The 20,713-nt window shown below is 43.6% G+C and overlaps 1 protein-coding gene across 1 annotated transcript in view; it reads left to right on the plus strand.

Annotated features, from left to right (window-relative positions):
* Nucleotides 1-2,866: 2,866 nt before the first annotated feature.
* Nucleotides 2,867-20,713, plus strand: part of CCNY (cyclin Y) — a gene marked incomplete at its 3' end in the record, with an annotated part of 97,030 nt that continues 79,183 nt past the window's right edge. The window contains exon 1 of the mRNA XM_083379045.1: nucleotides 2,867-3,520. Within this exon, the coding sequence (XP_083235171.1) occupies nucleotides 3,367-3,520 (154 nt within the window). The 5' untranslated portion in view covers nucleotides 2,867-3,366. The remainder of the gene's footprint in view (nucleotides 3,521-20,713) is intronic.

The following is a 20,713-nucleotide window of genomic DNA, read 5'->3' on the forward strand; positions in this document are numbered from 1 at the left end:
GTTGAAGTCCACAAGTCATAAAAGGGCCAAGTTTGAAGACCCCTGCCATAGATGTTGCTCTGGTTAAGTTGCTGGCATTCTCTGCCACCTGGCAAAAGACAGTTTTGGCCCTGCTGCTCTTGCACTATCTACCTGTCTTCTTGTGGGCTGCCTGGGACTTACTTAACCTAGGATGCCTGCTTAATGATGGCAACAGGAAGTGCTGGTATCCTTGCTAAGAGATGCAGTCATGCGACATCACATTTTATAATCATATCACTTAGCAATGAAAATTCTGGTTCTCAATTACCACCATTATCCAAGAATTGCCTGTATTTAAAATACACTTTGTGTATTTTAGATTAAATACTATCTTATTAAATACTAATATTAAACACAAATATTTAATTATAGGTTTAAGTACTAATAAGATTAAATATTAATATTTAACTATTTAAAGTAGGTAACTTTCATGGGTTCAGTTTAAAATGGAAATTACTTTGATCAAGGAATTAATTCAATGAAAAACAAAAGCGGGCTATCATTTATTAATTATGTTCATTGGGTTTAATATTTATTATTTTTACAAATGACTCAGAAAGCTTCCTCTTCCTATTTTTCCCACAACAATCCTGTGAGGTGAGCTGGGTTGAGAAAATGACTGCCCAAGATCACCCAGCTGGCTTTCATGGCTAAGGCAGGATTTGAACTCATGATCTCTTGCTTTCTGGCCTTCATCTATAGACAAGTGGTTTTGAACCAAAATATTTAACATGAGTATTTAAAACATTTGTATCTATTTTCAAATATTATATATTTATTCATAGATTACCAGTCATTCTCCCTTTTTTTTTTTTTGAAAAAATCCTCTTGGTCTATTTGCTCACATTTTTGGTCAACTGAGTGCTACCTCTGCTACGGGGATTATTTTTACATTTTTTTGACTGTAAAAATAAAGGAACAATTTTATATTTTTACTGTTATACTGAATTGCTGTACACCATTGAGTCACCTTGTGTGAGATTGGCAGTTATTTAAATGTGATTAATAAATAAAAAATAAATTGTGGGGGCTGGTTACCTGAAACAGTTACAAAGCCCAAAGAATATGTGTTTGAGATCAGTCCATCATGGAAACACACTGAATGGTTTGGGCCCAGTCACTATCTTAGACCAAACTATCTCACAAAGATTTTATTTTGGGAAAAGCTGAAATCAGCTCTGCTTGATATGCTGACTTGAGATAGTACAAATTTAATGAGAAAAATAATCTCACCCAGCCAATTACTGTCCTGATTGCTACCTTAAAAGGCAGAGGTCCTCAACCTTGGCAACTTTTAAGACTTGTGGACTTCAACTCCCAGAATTCCTCAGCCAGCGAAGCTCACCCCAGCCAATTACTGTCCTGATTGCTACCTTAAAAGGCTGGGGTCCTCAACCTTGGCAACTTTTAAGACTTGTGGACTTTAACTTCCAGTTGGTAAGGTTGAGGACCTCTGTTATAAGAGATAGGTTTACACAACATGGGAAACTCTTGCATACAGGTAGTCTTCAACCTACAACCAAAATGGAGCCCAGAACTTCTGTTGCTAAGCGAGACAGTTTGTTAAGTGAGCTTTGCCCATTTTATGACTTTTCTTGCCACAGCTGTTAAATAGATCATTGTTATTCAAGTTAGCAACACAGTTGTTAAGCGAATCTGGCTTTCTCATTGACTTTGCCCTGTCAGGTCACATGTCCCTGGGACGCTGCAATACAGGTAGTCCTCGACTTACGATCACAATTGAGCCCAAAATTTCTGTTCAGTGAGACATATGTTAAGTGAGTTTTGCCCCATTTTACGACTTTTCTTGCCACAGGTGTTAAGCGAATCACTGCAGTTGATAAGTTAGTAACCCGATTGTTAAGTGAATTTGGCTTCCCCGTTGACTTTGCTTGTCAGGAGGTCGCAAAAGTGGATCACATGAATCTGGGACACTGCAACGGTCATAAATATGAATCAGTTGCCAAGCATCTGAATTTTGACATGTGCTCATAAGTCACATTTTTCAGTGTAGTTGTAACTTCAAACAAACTGTTGTAAGTCGAGGACTACCTGTACTCATACATGTGAGCCAGTTGCCAAACATTTTAATTTTGATCACGTGACCATGGGGATGCTGCAACAATCGCAAGTGTAGTCGTAAGACACTTGTTGAAGTGCTGTTGTAACTCTGAAAGGTCACTAAATGAATTGTTGTATGTTGAGGACTACTTATAGAGTTAACAAGAGCCAGCTGGGCATTCAGAAACATGCTATGCTTGGACCTGCCAACTGTATTTCGATTGTAGATGGTTTGAATCCCACAGCAGGTCAAGGGAATAGATGGGCCTTCTACTACTGGCTAAACCAAAAACTACTCAACCCCTAAACCAGCCCACAGAGTTCAGTGGTAGGAAGGGGCAAAAAGATGTCTCATCCAGTTCAGATGGAGGCAACACATTCATTCCTTACCTGAAAACTAGAAATTACTCCTTTCTTCTTCTTTTAATCCCTCCCCCCCATTCCCCAATCAATTATCACGTATTTAGCCCGTCCAGGGGGATGCCAAGGCAGGACCAGCCCCACTCGCCCCAGGTGTTCCACGAGGTGGCATTGGCACATCTGCTGCGTCGGAGCAGCCAACGAGGTGGGAGACGAAGAGAAGCGATCCTGGACCTTACCCCGCGATCCAGGGCAGCTGGTTTTGCCTCGCCTCGCCCGGTTTGCCTGCCTGCCTGCCCTCCCGCCCGCTTGGCAGCAAGCAAGGCACCGACCTTCCCACCCACTTGAACCGGAACCGTTTTTGCAAAAAGGCAGCCCGGAGGTTTGCGGCTGCTGTTGCTGCTGGGGAAGGAAGAACCTCTCCGGGGCTGCTCCTCCTCTTCCCCCTTTCCTGCAGGCCACTGGCTGGAAGCCACCGGTCCCGGCCAGCTGAGAAGATTTAAAGCGGCCGGCCATGGCGCTAAGACTGCACCCGCCTCCTCCTCTTCCTCTTCCTCAGCGGCAGCACGAACAGCTTGCACGACGGCCGACTTAACCCAGTTTTGCAGCAGTGCATGCCACTGCCAATGCAGGAGGTTGTATGAGCCTCCGGACGCAGGACCAGCAGAGCAGCCGGGTGACTGGGAACCAGAGTCACTGTATACGCCGCCGCCGCCCCCTCCTCCTTCTCCAGCGGAGGTGCTGGTTCTCCAACCCGTTTATGGTTTCACACCACACCAGCCGCTGGTAACTCCCGCCGCTCCCGCCGCCGCCTTCGTTCCCGTCTGGTTTCTCCTCCCCGTCCCGCCTCCTCCGTTCCTGTTCGTCTACCCCGCCTGGGTCCAGCCTCTCTCGATTGCCTGGCCGGTCCCGGCGGCAGAGAACATGGGGAACGCGACCTCCTGCTGCGTCTCGTCCAGCCCCAAACTGCGGAGGAATGCCCATTCACGGCTGGAGTCGTACCGGCCCGACACCGAGCTGAGCCGCGACGACACGGGTTGCAACCTGCAGCATATCAGCGACCGGGAGAATATCGACGGTAAGACGCGAGTCAGGAGAACGTATGAACACGCTGAAGCGGGTGGGAGAAGACTACTGGCAGCTTACGCAAGCCTAGATATGAAGGAACGGGGTGAAAAGGGGTGAAGGAGCAGTAGTTTGACCCTCCCGCGCTGGTGTTGCTTTAGTTTTTTTTCCCCTCCCCCCCATTGAAAACTAAGCATCAGCTGTGGGACGCTGGGTGTGGTAGCAAGGCGGTGGTACCTCTGGGCACGTGCAGTCTGTATTTGCAGTGTGAGAAGAGGGGCCTTAGAGCCATGTTTGGGGATTGCCTTCTCGGGGATTGGATAATGGGTGACAGGAATGGGTCTACACTTGGGGAGTACTAGTAATGGGGTTCCCTCCCGGCCCCAGACTCTGGCACCCCAAAAGTAGGTGGGCTAGTTGAAGAACCAAAGCATTTGGTTGAAAGAATGTGGGAGCAACTCAAACTTTAATCCCATGGAGGCTGAAGTTAGAGGTCTTTCCCATTTTGTCCAGAAGGGTCCATAGAAGCCCACCATCTATTACACAAAAGAGTCTTTTCTTTACAGGAAAACTGGAACCACCTGGCTGAAATGAAGATTCTGCTTCCTATACAAATGTTTTAAATAAATAAATAAATGGTTGGGGGCTGGAATGAAGATTCTGCCTCAGTATGTTGAACCCTATATATAGAAAAAGAGCCAGTTTGGTCCTAGTGGTTAAGGCACCAAGCTAGAAAGCAAGAGGCTCTGAGTTCAAGTCCTGCCTTAGTCATGAAAGCCAGCTTGGAGTCAATGTCAGCCCAGCCAACCTTGCAAGGTTGTTGGGGGAAAATAGAAGGTGAGATGGATATGACAGCAAGTCTTTTGAGTTATTTGTGGAATAATGTAGACAGGCTATAAATAAATGACTGGTGGGCTGAAACAAAGATTCTGTGTCTATATAACATTATATATAAAGAGCAGTTTGGTCTCGTGGTTAAGGCACCAGGTAAGAGAGCAAGAGTTGAAGTCCTGCCTTAACCATGAAAGCTAGCTTAGTGACTTTGAGCCAGTCACACCCACTCAGCCCAGCCTACTTTGCAAGGTTATTGTTGTGGATAAAATAAAAAGGAAGGTGTGATGTATGCACTTGCTGCCTTGAGTTAATTTGTGAAAATAATACAGGCAAGATATAAATGTTTTAAATAAATAAATGGTTAGTGGGCTGAAATAAAGATTCTGCCCTGAGTCTCATCTAGCATAAACTAAATCATCCATACCTGTTCATTTTGCTCCATTTGGATTCTAACAGAAGATGTGGGGAAATGGTGGCTCAAGTTACCTCACAGCCACAGGTGTTTTTCACTGGGTTCATCTGGAGCAAAGGATTTGGACCATAATATCCCCCCTTAAATCCATCAAACTATATTTCTTCTGGATGCAAAAAGTATCCTACAGGATACTTTGGTCTTATATAACATGGAAGAATGGTAGCTTTTGGCACTGAGCACTTGTAACAACGATTTCTTCTTTATGGGGCAAAAGGGTCAAAAAAGTCAAGATGGTGTCTGAAAATATACCTTTTTATATATGTCATGTGAGAAGCGTGTCAAAAGGGGTGTGGTTTTGTTTGTGATGGCCATTTTGACTTATTTGCCTCTCCTTCCCCCCCCAAAAGCACTTCGGTTCCTCCTGATCCTGTTTAATTAGTAGTTTGGGGAAATCTTTTCTTGATTTTGGAAACATTGGGATCACCTGATGCCACTTACAGCACTCGTTAACATATATATAGCAAGAAGCTTTATCCTCGAATGTTAGTTGAAAACAGGGAAATCTGTCAAGTCAAATGAATGCATTGGTTAACTGAAATGCAATTCTTAGTCTTTTTTATGTCTGCCTTTAAATAAACATTGGTTGCTGTTCCATATTAAAACCACATATTTAAATGAGTATAACTTAATTGGGAATATGGCAAACATTTTTTTCTTAAAGTGTGGAAATTAATCCAGTTGCAGTGTCCCACGCTATTTAGTAGTATTTATTCTTAAATATGTATGTTAGGATTGTACATTAAAAATCCAGTGATTTAGATTCAGTGGTTAATCTTAGATTACAGTAATTCTTACTTTGTTATCATTTTAATTAGAAAAGGATATTGTTGCCTGTACAAGTAATCCTTGACTTATAATTTGTCTAGACTGTTCAATGTTACAACAGCACCAAAAAGTGACTTATGACCATATTTCACACTTACAACCATTGTATCCCTATGGTGATGTGATCAAAATTTGGATGCTTGACAGCTGGTTCATATTTATGACAGTTGCGATATCCTGAGGTCATGTGATCAGCTTTTGTTACCATCTGACAAGCAAAGTCAGTGGGGAAGCCAGATTCATTTAAAAATTGTGTTATTAACTGCAGTGATTCTCTGAACAGTGTCAAGAATGATCATAAAATAAGGCAAAATTCACTTAACTGTCTCACTTACCAACAGACGTTTTGGCCTCAAATGTGGTCATAAGTTGAGGACTAACTATGTAGTATTTAAATTTGGAGTAAAGTGATTATTATGAAAATTTTGGGGTATGCATGCAAAATAATCCAAGTTCTTTTGGATTTGTCATCTTGGTAATTTTGTAAACCTGGATTTGATACCTTGCTCCATCACTGGACATTTTCAAGAAAAATAATAATAATAATAATAATAATAATAACAACAACAACAACAAATACCATCAAATATCCACATCTGCCTATCCCAGGTCCTTGGTAAGGACTCGATAGGTAGACAAAAATGCCAAATCCAGTCTGAATATCTGGCTGACTGTGCAAATAATAATAATAATAATAATAATAATAATAATAATAATAATAATAATAATAATAATAATATAATGACGTTGGAAGGGAACTTGGCTATCCAGTCTCTTCTTAAAAACTTCCAGTGTTGGAGCATTCACGGGTTCTGGAGGCAGGTTGTTCCATTGGTTAATTTCCATCCATTGCTTCTTGTCCTGCCTTCAGGCGCTTTGGAGAATAGCGTGACTCCCTCTTCTTTGTGATATCATGTCCCCCCTCATCCTTCTCTTCATTAAACTAGACATACCCAATTCCAGCAACCGTTCCTTATATGTTTTAGCCTCCAGTCCCCTAATCATCTTTGTTGCTCTTTTCTGTACTCTTTCTAGAGTCTCAACGTCTTTTTTACATCGTGGTGACCAAAACTGGATGCAGTATTCCAAGTGTGGCCTTTCTAAGGCATTGTAAAGTGGTATTAATACTTCACGTGATCTTGATTCTATCCCTCTGTTAATGCAGCCTAACACTGTGTTAGCTTTTTTGGCAGCTGCAGCACACTGCTGGCTCATATTGAAGAGATTTGTCCGCTAGGACTCTGAGATCCGTCTCAAAGTTACTACTATTGAGCAAGGTACCCCCTATACTATACCTGTACATTTGGTTTTTCTTGCCTAAATATAGAACCTTATTTTTTCGCTTTTCATTGTATTTCATTTTGTTAGATAGCGCCCAGTGTTCTAGATCCTCCTGTATCTTAGGCCTGTCTTCTGGAGTGTTGGCTGTTCCTGCCAGCTTGGTGTTGTCTGCAAATTTGATGAGTTCCCCATCTATCCCCTCGTCTAAATCATTGTTGAAGATGTTGAAGAGCAGTGGGCCCAGAACAGAGTCCTTTGGACAGCCATTTGTCCAGAGTGGACCTCCAAGTTTCCTTCCAACCCTATTTATTCTATGTTCTAAACTAAGCAAGAGAAAGATTTGGTCTGGCCTCTCTATCAGTGCATTAATTCTTGAAGTTGCTTTACATTTAAAATTATTAGTAGACAAGAGTAGCTGTAAAAAAGAAGGAAATGCATATATAAGTAGGTGGAAAAGAAATAATGACTCTTATTGTTTCGCTTATAATGGCACAGTAATATTAAGGAATGTCCTGTGATATGTAAGAAGATTTTTAAGATGTTACTATCCCCAACAGACACTAATCTGTCTGTTGCTGATCATGATAGGGTTTTTTTTTCCTAAATGAAAACTTGGTTTTTGGTGTTTATCAAATCAGCTAAAGGGCACTTTTGTTTGAGGCACAGTGGTGTACAGTACTTTAGTCAGAACATTAAATATCTGAGTCAGAAATGAAAGCTTTGGTACAAAATGTAACATAATTCCTAGGGATAGGTGACCTGGAAATCTATGGCCAATTATGGCATTTTTTTGCTCTATATGAGTGATATTTTCCACTATTAACAACTGTTATGTTGACTTTACTAAATCGTTATGATGTGTCTCCATATTATGGCGATTTTATTACAGTTTCATCTTAAATAGATTTTTTTCTCTCTGAATACACACACACACACACACACACACACACACACACTTTATTTAAACTAAATTTGTATATCAATGATTGTATGACTTCTGTAGATGCCATACACTAAATAGATAAACCAGCTAGGCTAATTTAATTTCAAGTTTTTGCAAACAGCAATGATTGTATGAACTTCATTTGTTAAGTTCTTAATGCTGCTAAAAAATGTCTACTTCTTAATTTGTGTTGCCTGGTGGAAAATAAGTAAAAGTGGGTGTAGAAATTTTAAGATGTGTAAATGCTGGTAGAGAGGTTTTCTTGTTCATGAGCATCCTCAAGGTGCATAAGGGGGCAAGTGATGAAATCCATGAAAACTCTATATCCACTCCTTTCATGTTAGTGTCATGATGCACATTTGTAATTTTGAACATTTATGACTAGCTGTGGACACCTTTGCTATGGACTCTTGGAGGTTGGGATCTCCAAGCATGGCAACATTAAGACATGTGGACTTCAACTCCTGGAATTCCCAGCCAGCATTTTTGCAAGGCTGGCTGGGAATTCTGAGAGTTGAAGCCCACAAATCTTAACATTGCCAAGTTTGGAGACCCCTGCTGTAGGTGATGAATGTTTGCCATAAGAAACAAAAGTGACTTTCTATAACATTTCTGCCCACTTTGCCACAAGGAAATGAAATTTGGGTATGTCACGAGAAATGTAAAAGTAAGTTGAATGCAGTAGAGTCGGAAAGCTTAAGAAGCATGCATGGTAAAATAAGAGATGGAATAGATATTGAATGAATATGGGTTGAAGCAGTCATGCTGTACGTTACGGTATAAAGTATGCTGAGGTGGTTGGTTATAGTTATAAAAAGGTAAAGGTTCCCCCGCACATGCGTGCTAGTCGTTTCTGACTCTAGGGGCCGGTGCTCATCTCCGTTTCATAGCCGAAGAGCCAGCGCTTGTCCGAGGACATCTCCGTGGTCATGTGGCCGGCATGACTAGCACGGAACGCTGTTACCTTCCCACTGTAGTGGTCCCTATTTTTCTACTTGCATTTTTTACGTGCTTTCGAACTGCTAGGTGGGCAGAAGCTGGGACAAGTAACAGGCGCTCGCTCTGCTACGCGGCACTCGGGATTCGACCCGCCAAACTGCCGACCTTCCGATCGACAAGTTCAGCGTCCTAACCCACTGAGCCACCGCGTCCCTTGGTTATAGTTATAGTTATAGTTTATTTGATTTATATACCGCCCTTCTCCTTGGTAGGGACTCAGGGCGGTTCACAGGGCATATATAAAAAAAGACAATACAAAAATTAAAAAAAGATTAAACCCATGCCCAATTAAAACAGTAATACAAATTTAAAAAACAATTAAAAACCCATAATCCCCCATCAGGCCAGACCAGCTATTTCAAACAGGTGGGTCTTCAGGCCCCGACGGAAAGTTCGGAGGTCTGGTGCCATCCGGAGCTCCACCGGCAGTTGATTCCATAATGTCGGGGCGCCCACAGAGAAGGCCCTCCCCCTGGGGGCCACCAGTCGGCATTCCCTGACTGGCGGCACCCTGAGGAGGCCCTCTCTGTGGGAACACACAGGGCGGAGGGGAATCGATGCCGGCAGCAGGTGGTCCCTGAGGTATCCCGGACCCATGCCATGTAGGGACTTAAAGATCGTAACCAACACCTTGAACCTCACCCGAAAGACAACTGGTAACCAATGCAGCAATGTTACATAATTAATGAATTAGGGTCAAATAGCAAAGCAAACATATGAAGGAAGTGAATTATATCGGGAAAACAAGAGTTTCCATGCCGCTAAGGAAAAGCCGGCCCGGCCGACATTTGACAGTTGACAGCTGTCAAATGGCCGCCCGAAGCAACGGCGCACGCGCACAAACCAGCCGGCCGCCATTCCCGTTGACAGCTGTCAAAAGGGCTGCCGGAGGCCAACGCGCACGCGCCGGATTTGACAGTTCCCGGAACTGTCAAATCCACAGTCTTCAACCTAGTCCTCCAAGTGAGCCAAACGCTCAGCTGGAAGGAATTCCCTGACAGCCGCCGAGCTGTCAAAATACCGTTCATCGATTGGCCGCCCCCGGAACGGCGGGAAAAACACTGTTACCTGATTGGGTGTTTGTTTTGACAGTTCCCTATAAAAGCCCGGATTGTTTTGACAGTCAGCTGCCGGGAGCTGAACCGAATAAACCTTTCAAACCTTGCCTACGGTCTCGCGTCTGTCTTTCTAAAGACAATTCACCTGGCGACGAGGGTGGGATCCCGGTACTATAGAGCTGCATATTGAGCCAAGTCACCCCGCAAGGGAGTTCCGATCCCTCCCGCTGACAAGTCACTGCTGAAGCCACTTGGAGGGCAAAGGAACAGCAGCTTGAACAGTACTGTGGACCCAGGCCATGGCAAATTTAGGTCACGTCAGAGAATTCGACGTCCGCCATCCTGAAGGATGGGAGTCGCACTGGGGACAAATTGAAGGCTACCTCGTTGTCAATAAGATAACAGAGGACCGCCACAAAGCTGCCGCCCTCCTTTGTCTAAGCGGGCCTGCCGTCTATGACATCGCCGTAGGGCTTTGCAGCCCTGACCCCATCGCGACCATCCCGTACGCCGTGCTGACCGACCGCCTCAGCAAGCACTTCATGCCCCGTCGGTCCGAGCTATTCTGGCGCCTCCATTTCGCCCGCCGCCACCAGCAACCGGGCGAAACCACCACAGCCTTCATCGCGGCGGTACGTCACGCCGCCCGCCGGTGCCAATTTCCCGACCTGGAAGACCGCATCAGAGACCAGGTTATCGCCGGCCTCTCTAACGAGCGGCTCCAGCGGAAGCTGGTAGCCAGGCCCACGATGGACCTCGCTCAACTCACGTTAGAGATCATGGCCTACGAAGATAGCCACCGTGAGGTCTCTCCGGTGCACAGAGGCAGCCCAGCCGGTTCAGTCCACCACGCCAGGGAGCCGGACGACGAGCAACCAGAGACCTACACCGGCGTCGACGACATCATGTCTCGTTTCAGCAAGATGAGCGCCGACCACGGAAAGAACCGCAGGCCATTCAGACCAGCTGGTCCGGGCTCAAGGCCCACCGCCACAGGGCTGAAACCTAAATGTGCCAGCTGCGGCGGGGCCCACGCCAGAGCCACCTGCCGTTTCAGAAACGCCAAATGCCACGGATGCGGGAAGACCGGGCACATTCGCTCAGCATGCCGCAGTTCGAACCGGGAAACCCTCCACGAGCTTGAGGAAATTCCGGCAGGTAGGACCCAGGTCCCTCCCCCAGCCAAGGGAATTCCCCGGCCCTCAGTCTTGTCTATACAAGCCGAAACAAAGAGGTCGCCCATCCATCAGTTACAACCCAAAATTAAAGTTTGGGTTAAAATCCAAGGGGTGCCCTGCGAGATGGAGGTCGACTCCGGCTCCTCAGTTTCAATAATGTCTTGGGACACCCTCAGGAAAATTGGGTTAAAAAATAGACGCCGTATTCCCCTGCAGCCCTCCAAAATACTCCTCGCAGATTTTCAGGGAGCTGCCATTCAATTAAAGGGACAGGCACAAATAAAAGTAGAATATACGAAGTTCCTGGGGCAATTAACGATCCAGATCACTGAGGCACCCAGGTCCACCCTCCTGGGGTTAGACTGGTTTGAAGCCCTGGGCATCCACCTAGAAGGCACCAACCGTATACAATCCCAAACATTAGAACAAGTTTGCCAAGCGTTCGCAGACGTTTTCGACGGAACGCTTGGCAAATACACAGGCACCCCCATAGACCTCAAATTAAAACCTGAGGTGGCTCCCATCCGCATCAAAGCAAGAAGGGTCCCCTTTGCGTTGAAACAAAAAATCGAGGCAGAATTAGACCGTTTAATCAGCCTTGGGGTCCTAGAACCAACAGACGGGGGAACCTGGGAAACTCCCATAGTCACACCAGTCAAACCCAATGGTGACGTGAGACTATGCGCGGACTATAAAGCGACGCTAAACCGCGCTTTAAATCCCCATGCATACCCAGTGCCAGCTGTCAGGGACGTGCTGTCAGAAATTGGGTCCGGTTCAATATTTGCTAAACTCGACCTAGCGCATGCCTTCCTGCAACTACCTGTCACCCGAGAAACAGCAGAAGCTCAAACCATTGTCACACACCGAGGCGCTTTCAGGGTAAACCGCCTCCAATTCGGCATCTCAGTGGCTCCTGGCATCTTCCAGGAGGTCATGGAGAAAACATTAAAAGGAATCCCAGGTGTATGCCCCTATTTCGATGACATACTCATCGCAGGGGAATCAGAAAACAATTTAGCAGACAGATTACAAGAAGTATTATTAAGATTTAGAAAAGCGGGGCTGAAACTTAAACGGGAAAAATGTTCTATAGGCGTCCCATCTGCAGATTTCTTAGGTTACAGAATTGACTCACAGGGAATTCACCCCACGAACTCAAAAGTCCTTGCTATCAAAGGTGCCCCTACCCCAAAGAATAAAACCGAGCTCCAAGCTTTCCTTGGACTTTTAAACTTTTACCATGCTTTCCTACCAGGGAAAGCAACAATCGCAGAACCCCTACACAGGCTGCTTGACAAAGGGGCAGCCTGGCAGTGGACAACAGCCCATGAAAACAGTTTTAGAACACTCAAACAAATGCTTTCCAGCAACGCCACCATCTCCCACTACAAAGAAGACAAACCCCTCTGTCTAGCCTGCGACGCATCCCCATACGGGATTGGAGCAGTTTTGAGTCATTTAGACAGCAACGGCACCCAGGCCCCGGTGGCATATTATTCAAGAACACTTTCAAAAACCGAAAGAAATTATGCCCAGATAGATAAAGAAGCCCTGGCAATTGTGGCGGGAATAAAAAAATTTCACGATTACCTTTACGGCCGCCCCTTTGTGATTTACACAGATCACAAACCACTGCTAGGACTATTCACATGGGACCGCCAGACCCCCCAAATATTATCTCCCAGGATGTTGCGCTGGACAACGTTCCTCACAGCATATTCCTACCAATTAATATACAAGCCTGGACACCAAATGTGTCACGCTGACGGCCTCAGCAGGCTACCCCTACCCCACACAGAACCAGACCCAGCCCCAGCGAGCAACATCTTAGCCATCCAAGAGCTACCAGAATGCCCACTGACAGCAAAAGACATTGCTGCCGCAACTTCATCTGACAAAACACTCAGCAGAGTGTTAGCATGGGTACACACAGGCTGGCAAACCTCTTGCCCGGGCACAGAATTTCAGCCATATTTCTCCAGGCAAAGCGAACTAACGTCACACTTAGGATGTTTACTCTGGGGATGCAGGGTAATTGTGCCTTCCAAACACAGACAAAAAGTACTAGACACATTACATGAAGGCCACCCTGGCATTGTAAAAACAAAAGCACTGGCCCGCAGCTACGTCTGGTGGCCAGGAATAGACCAGGACATAGAAAGATACATCGCTGGCTGCTACCTATGCCAAGAATCCCGCCCACTCCAGCCCAGAGCTCCAATTCATAAATGGGAACTCACAAAAAACCCCTGGTCCCGAATCCACATTGATTATGCCGGCCCATTCCAGGGACAGGTCTTCCTCATAGTTGTGGATAGTTATTCCAAGTGGCTGGAGGTTCTCCCGGTTCACAGCACAACGTCTGCCGCAACCATCCAAGCCCTCAGGGGAATCTTCGCAACACACGGTCTCCCCGACGTCATTATTTCAGACAATGGCCCTCAGTTTACTTCTCATGACTTTCAGATCTTCACGAGGAGAAATTGTATTAGGCATTCAACATCGGCTCCCTTCCACCCATCGTCCAACGGCCTTGCGGAGGTTATGGTGAGGACCACCAAAGACGCCCTCAAAAGAATCATCACAGGGAACTGGCACCGTCGTTTGTCTCAATTTCTCTTAGCCCACCATTCCACGCCCTGCACATCCACCGGCAAAAGCCCAGCCGAACTACGATGGGGCCGCCGCCTGGTGACACGACTCGACAGACTCCACCCCGACAGACTGGCAGCCGAAATAACACCAAACACACATCCAAAAACTTTCTCCAAAGGACAAAATGTTTGGTCCCGAGATTATGGGGGAAGGGATAAGTGGGTTCAGGGGGTTATCCTGGAACAAACAGGACCATTATCATACACAGTGGACACTGGGACTGGACTCATACAACGCAGACACTCGGATCAGCTCCGACCCAGGTCACTGCCCAACCCCCCTCTGCAACCGACTCCGGGTGAGTCTCCACCAGCCGTCACCCCCGGACCTGACGAACTCCTCCAGGACCCTCAACCACCTGTCGAGCCCCACCAAGAAACAACTCCTCCAGCCACGCAACCCGAAGAGAGCAACCCCTGCCCCCGTCGGTCCAGCCGAGCTAGAAGGCCCCCCGCATACCTCGCGGACTTTGAATGGAAGGGAAACTCGCCGTCTGTTAAAGAACCTGTTAACCTTACTGTTTCAAAATGTTCAACTGTTGTTATGCATAACGTACCTGTTCGGGGGGGGGAAAGGGGGTGAATTATATCGGGAAAACAAGAGTTTCCAAGCCGCTAAGGAAAAGCCGGCCCGGCCGACATTTGACAGTTGACAGCTGTCAAATGGCCGCCCGAAGCAACGGCGCACGCGCACAAACCAGCCGGCCGCCATTCCCGTTGACAGCTGTCAAAAGGGCTGCCGGAGGCCAACGCGCACGCGCCGGATTTGACAGTTCCCGGAACTGTCAAATCCACAGTCTTCAACCTAGTCCTCCAAGTGAGCCAAACGCTCAGCTGGAAGGAATTCCCTGACAGCCGCCGAGCTGTCAAAATACCGTTCATCGATTGGCCGCCCCCGGAACGGCGGGAAAAACACTGTTACCTGATTGGGTGTTTGTTTTGACAGTTCCCTATAAAAGCCCGGATTGTTTTGACAGTCAGCTGCCGGGAGCTGAACCGAATAAACCTTTCAAACCTTGCCTACGGTCTCGCGTCTGTCTTTCTAAAGACAATTCAGGAAGACTGAATGGACTGAGAAGACCAAGAAACTGTTAGAAAGAAGCAAAAAGTTTAAAGAACCAAAGGCATAACATGAAGCAGTGCAGGAATATAGTAGAAACAAGGATAGTTTGGAACACTAGAAAGGCAGGAAGGCTATCGTGAAAGGTGTTGTTTTAAAATAAATATTAAGTTTTTATAGTTACAAATCTTTAGTGCTTAATAAACAATGTGTTGTATGGCTTCACGTATTTAACAATAATAGAAATGCAACTTCCATGTCTACTCTCTACTCCATTTTTCCAGCCATTTATAGAAATTATCCCATGTCTGGAAATATTCCGTATCTTCTTTCCCTTTCATTTTTAGCGTGAGCCTATCCATTTCTGCACAATCTAAAATTTTCCTATGTCTTCTTCCAATGGTGTTTTTTCATTTTTGCAATACTGTGCAAATGCAATTCTCGCTGCTGTTAATACATGTAATATTAAGTATATACATTTTTATCATAGTTCTCTGTAATTATATCTAAAAGAAATAAGTCTGGCTTAAAATCTACGTATTTTCTTAACATTTTTTCCAAACACGTGTATTTTTGACCAAATTTTTTTTGCTTTAGGGCATGTCCACCAAAGGTGATAATACATGCTTGGCTTTTGCCTACATTTCCAACAATTACTAGACATGTTTTAAAACATTTTTGCTAATCTTGCAGGAGGTAAATGCCATCTATAAAACATTTTACCATATTTTTCCGTGTATAAGACGCTATTTTTTTCCTGCAAACACCCTATTCAAAAATCAGGTGCGTCTTATACATGGAAAAATAATGGTAACCTCTGCCGCCCAGGGCCTGCCTGTGTGGTTTGGCATGCCACCTGGTGCAGGTGTGAAGCCCCTGTGGGCTTGCCACTAATGGGAGGGGAGAGGGGACAAGATCGTTGGCTGGCTGAACTTCTGGATTTGATCGGTGTGGAGAAACTCGCATGCCAGAGCACCTTATACAAGGGTGCATCTTATAGACGGAAAAATACAGCATATAGATTGTTTTATAGTTTCTTTCCCACAAGTTTTGCCATTTTGTAATTCTACATTGTGCCCAAAATTTTTTGCCCAAGTTATCATTATTTCTTTAATTTGTTCATCTTCCATCTTCAGGTTTAACAAAAATGTATAGTGTTTCTTAATCAGTTTTTCATTTGATGACAATAGTATCTGGTCAAACACTGTTTGATCTTTATACAAACCATATGTTTTAGCATCTTTTTTGTATCATTTGCTTTTGCAAGCGTGGCCACTATTATAGCTCAATACCCTGTTATTCCAGTTCTTGTTTAGTTTGTAATTTCCCATCAGTGTTCAAAATGTCTTTGTAAGTCACAAGTTTATCATAGGTAATTAAATTTGGATGCAGAAACGCTTCCATTGTTGAGATCCATCCTGGTATTTTCAAATAAATATTCATTTTTATCTTTTCCCATCTCAAAAGCAAGGCATTTCTTATATAATGATTTTGAAAGTATTTATGGATTTTATTCTTCCCATACCATAGAAAGGCATGCCATCCAAGTTGCAGGCCATGTCTTTCTAGGTATAGTAGTCTTTTGCGTCTAAGGCAGACATGTCAAACACAAAGCCCGGGGGCCGGATCCGGCCCGCGAAGTGGTTTCATGCGGCCCGCGAAGCCATCCTGGAAACAGTGAGGGAACGGCCCCCACTGCCTTGGCCCTGGCCCAGAGACCCTCAGATCTGTCCCACTCCTGCCCAGGCCCCCATAGGCACCTTTGATGCCAACGATGTAGAGCTGGCCACGCCCACCCAGTATGCCATACGCACTCTAGCCATGCCCACCCAGGCCACACCCACCCGGCCCCTTGAGGGCAACCGCAATGCTGATGCGGCCCTCAATGAAATTGAGTTTGACACCCCTGGTCTAAGGGTTATCCACTCTTTTAGCCATGTTAATGCAGCTGCTTGGTAATATAGAACCCAGTCTGGTAGCCCAAATCCTCCATTTTCTTTTGTTTCTTGTAGCAATTTCAGTCTTATTCTGGCTTTTTTCCCTTGCCAGATGAATTTCAAAATCAAAGCATTTCACTCATTAAAAAAATTTCTCTAATTTTATAGGTATTGTTTGGAATAGGAAAAGTAGTTTTGGTAAAATATAAGTTTTCACTATCACTATTCTTCCCAAGATTGATAATTGTAATGAAAGTTGTTGATGTAAAATAGAGTTAGCTATTTTTAATTTTTTAAAAAATCTTATGTTCTTGATTTTTTCCTATACTTGGCATAATGTTGTTTATCCTGAAAGAGAACAGCATGATGCATAAATAAATATGTTTAGTTACTTACAGCATTCCATAAGCATAGCTCTAGGCTATTCAGACATTTAACCTCATATTCAAGTTATAGCTTACTCAGCCTTCTCCTGTGACAATGATCAGCTTAAAGAAGCACCATGTGGCTTGAAGTATCTTTGGAACAGGAGAAAACCAGAAAGTGTGAGTGGAACCATAATTGGCCTGAAATAGTGACATGTCAGTGGAGACCTGAACTAAACAAACTCAGTCATTAGTATAGTTAGTTCTTGACTTACAATCATTTGATAGTGACCATTCAAAATTACAGTGGTGCTGAAAAAAGTGACTTATAACTGGTCTTCACATGACCATTGTCGTGTCCCTGCAGTTACGACACTGGTATGAATATATAATGGTTACAGTATTCCAGGACTATGTGATTGCCATTTGTGACCTTTCCAGCTGGCTTCCAACAAGCAAAATTGGTAGGGAAGGTGGATACGCTTAATGACTATATACTTCACTTAACAACCTTAACCAAAAAGGTCTTAAAATGGACGTAATAACTGCCCTCTTAGCAACAGACTTAGAGCAACTGTAGAAGACTAGGCCAGTTAATTTTAGTTTGCATAACAATGAAGGTGTTGTTCTAAGATACCTTTTATTTTCTTATTCATTTTCAATTTCCTGATCAAAAACATAATAGCTTCTGTCTGAAAAGGAAAGCACAAGGGAGAAACTTGACTTGAAACTCAAGAACCATTGTACAGTTTGTACAGCATAGGGGCAGTTGGCATCTACATAATAGGTGTTAATCTGAGAAGAGAATGAAGTATGTAAAGATGACTCCTGTCTTAATAAAATTAGTCAACTGATCAATATCAGAAAATTAAGAAGGCATTTATGGTAAAAAATAGGCAAAGTCCAGAAAACTCTAACCACCCCTGATAATTGTGAGTTAGGTAGATGGGCTCAGGAGACAGAATAGATTTCACTTAATTGAAATCAAGTTCCTATTGAGAAAACAATTTAACTCAAATACATCCAATGTACATTTCTCTAATTTAGTGTAGACACTACAGACATGAAGATTTTGAAGAACTGATCAGACTTGCTTGGTGTGGAAAGAAGGTTATTTTCCTTAGCTCAGAAATTACCATGTTAAATTCAGAAGCAATAATTTCACTGCTATTATTCCATAGATAGGGTTGTCTTAATGCCACAAGCCAATCAATGATATTATTTCACTTGTGAGCCTTATGAAAATCATTGATAGTTCTGGTTTCTTTCATTCTTGTAATAAAGCCCTCCTGTTCAGTTCACATTTTTCACTGTCAAATCCAGACCAAAAAATGGAATCCCATGTAATCCTATCTCTAATAAAATGTTGATTGTATGCTAAATTTGTTCTGCATGTTTGATAAACTCTTTTCAAGGGATTGTTCTCAAGGTGATTTATTTGCTAGACAAGGATGTTTATTTTCTTTAACCTAGAATATGAGAATTGCTTCAATCTAGGACAAAATTGTTCAAGAATTTTTAAGTACGCCAACAACATGCAAAAGACTGGAAATCTCAAAATAGCCACAAAACATTCATTTAAAAATACTTTCAATGGTTGCTTAAAATACTGCATGGCTTACTTCAAAATATGTTACAATGCAATGATGCAGTTAAACTGTGTTGCAATATATTCTGTGTGTAAATTCAAATGTTAAATGTATAAATCAAAGAAAATAATTTCTTGGTTATGAAATCATTTTATAGCCTTTATAATTTTAGCTTATACAAAGGAAAAAATGCCAGAGTGGTTATACATATGATTTCTTATTAAAATGTGAGCCTTTTCTCAATGTTCAGTTACCAAACCAATGAATTCCAATTATTGGACTCCAGTATACATAAATTGTACACCTGTGTATAATTTTACAAAGAAATCTGAGCCAGGTATATGCAAACAAAGAATAAAGGTCTACAGTATTTGCTGTTGTTTAGAGAACATGGCACAGACATCACAACGGTATTATTTCTTGATAAATTGTAGAAAATGCTGATATTCCTACTAAAATTTAATTATGCATGTTATTCATTCAGTAGATGTGACATATTGCTATGCAAAAAGAAAATGTTTATAATTTGAAACATTATTAGCATGCATTGCCATTGAAATGTCAACCAATGCATGGTTGATGGAACTGTACATTCACATAAAAACACCAGTTTCTCACACAATTGTTCTAAAAGTTGAATTGCTTTAGCAACTTAACATATCCTCTGTCATTTATATATAGAGCAGCAACAAAGCAACTGTGACAAAACCTTTCACTGCTTTATGAATGAATCTACGTACCACGTTTCCAAAGAAGTGGGCAGCAATAGAAAAAAAAATATTTAGCATACAATAGTGTGGGGTTTTTTTGTGTGTGAAGTAGCTGGCAGAAAAAATGTGATATATGATGATGTGTAATTAAATCTGTCAGATTTTGGTGTGTCTCATGTGAAGGGAACAGGGAAGTTGAAGGGAGATTGGGGTAGCAAATCAATACCAGACCAAAGTTTGTTTAGTTTTCCTGTGAAGTTTCCCATGTGCATCACTGATTCAGCAGTTTATGGATCTGGTGTCTGTCATGACATTCTTCTTGCATTCCTGAGACCTCTTCACAATTTCCAGATAATCAGTAACAGAATGTGCCTTGTCTCCTTTTGTCCCTATTGCAGGGGTGTCAAACTCAATTTCATTGAGGGCCGAATCAGCATTGCGGTTGCCCTCAGGGGGCCGGGTGGGTGTGGCCTGGGTGGGTGTGGCCTACTGGGTGGGCGTGGCTAGAGTGCGTATGGCCTACTGGATGGGCGTGGCCAGCTCTACATCGTTCGCATGAAGGGTGCCTATGGGGGCCTGGGCAGGAGTCGGACAGATCCGAGGGTCTCTGGCAGAAGGAGGGTCTCTGGGCCAGGGCCAAGGCAGTGGGGGCCGTTCCCTCACTGTTTCCAGGATGGCTTCGCGGGCCGCATGAAACCACTTCGTGGGCCGCATCTGGCCCCCGGGCCTTGTGTTTGACATGTCTGCCCTATTGGGTGAGTCCTGGCAAAGTTTATCGCCAATATAGAAGCAGACACAGTTCTCCTGTTTTGTGTTAAAGTTTGGTACTAGTTTAACCAAATCTAAGATAATGGATTTGGTAGTGGAGAAATACCTCTGAAAAGCCAAATCCAGCTTTTAAATTTGGAATCTAATTCCAGTTCTTCCTACCATTATTTATTTACTTATGTTAGATTTTTTTTAAAAAAACCCCTACCTTTATTACTTTCATAAATAACTCAGGGTGATAAACAAACCTAATATAGGTAGTGCTCCTTATAACAGTTCATTTGGTGACCACTTGAAGTTACAACAGCAGTGAAAAAAGTCGCTTATCATTTTTCATGCTAACAACCGTTGCAGTATCCCCTTGATTAAGTGATCAAAATTCAGACATGTGGCAACTGACTTATATTTCTGACAGTTAACCACTGTGTTATTAACTTAACAGCTGCAGAGGTTCATTTAAAAATTGTTGCAAGAAAGGTCGTAAAATTGAGCAAAAAACGACTAAGTTGTGGTCGTAGGTTAAGAAA

This window comes from Vipera ursinii (assembly GCF_947247035.1).
Source record: "Vipera ursinii genome assembly, chromosome: Z".
NCBI classification, from domain to species: Eukaryota; Metazoa; Chordata; class Lepidosauria; order Squamata; family Viperidae; genus Vipera; species Vipera ursinii.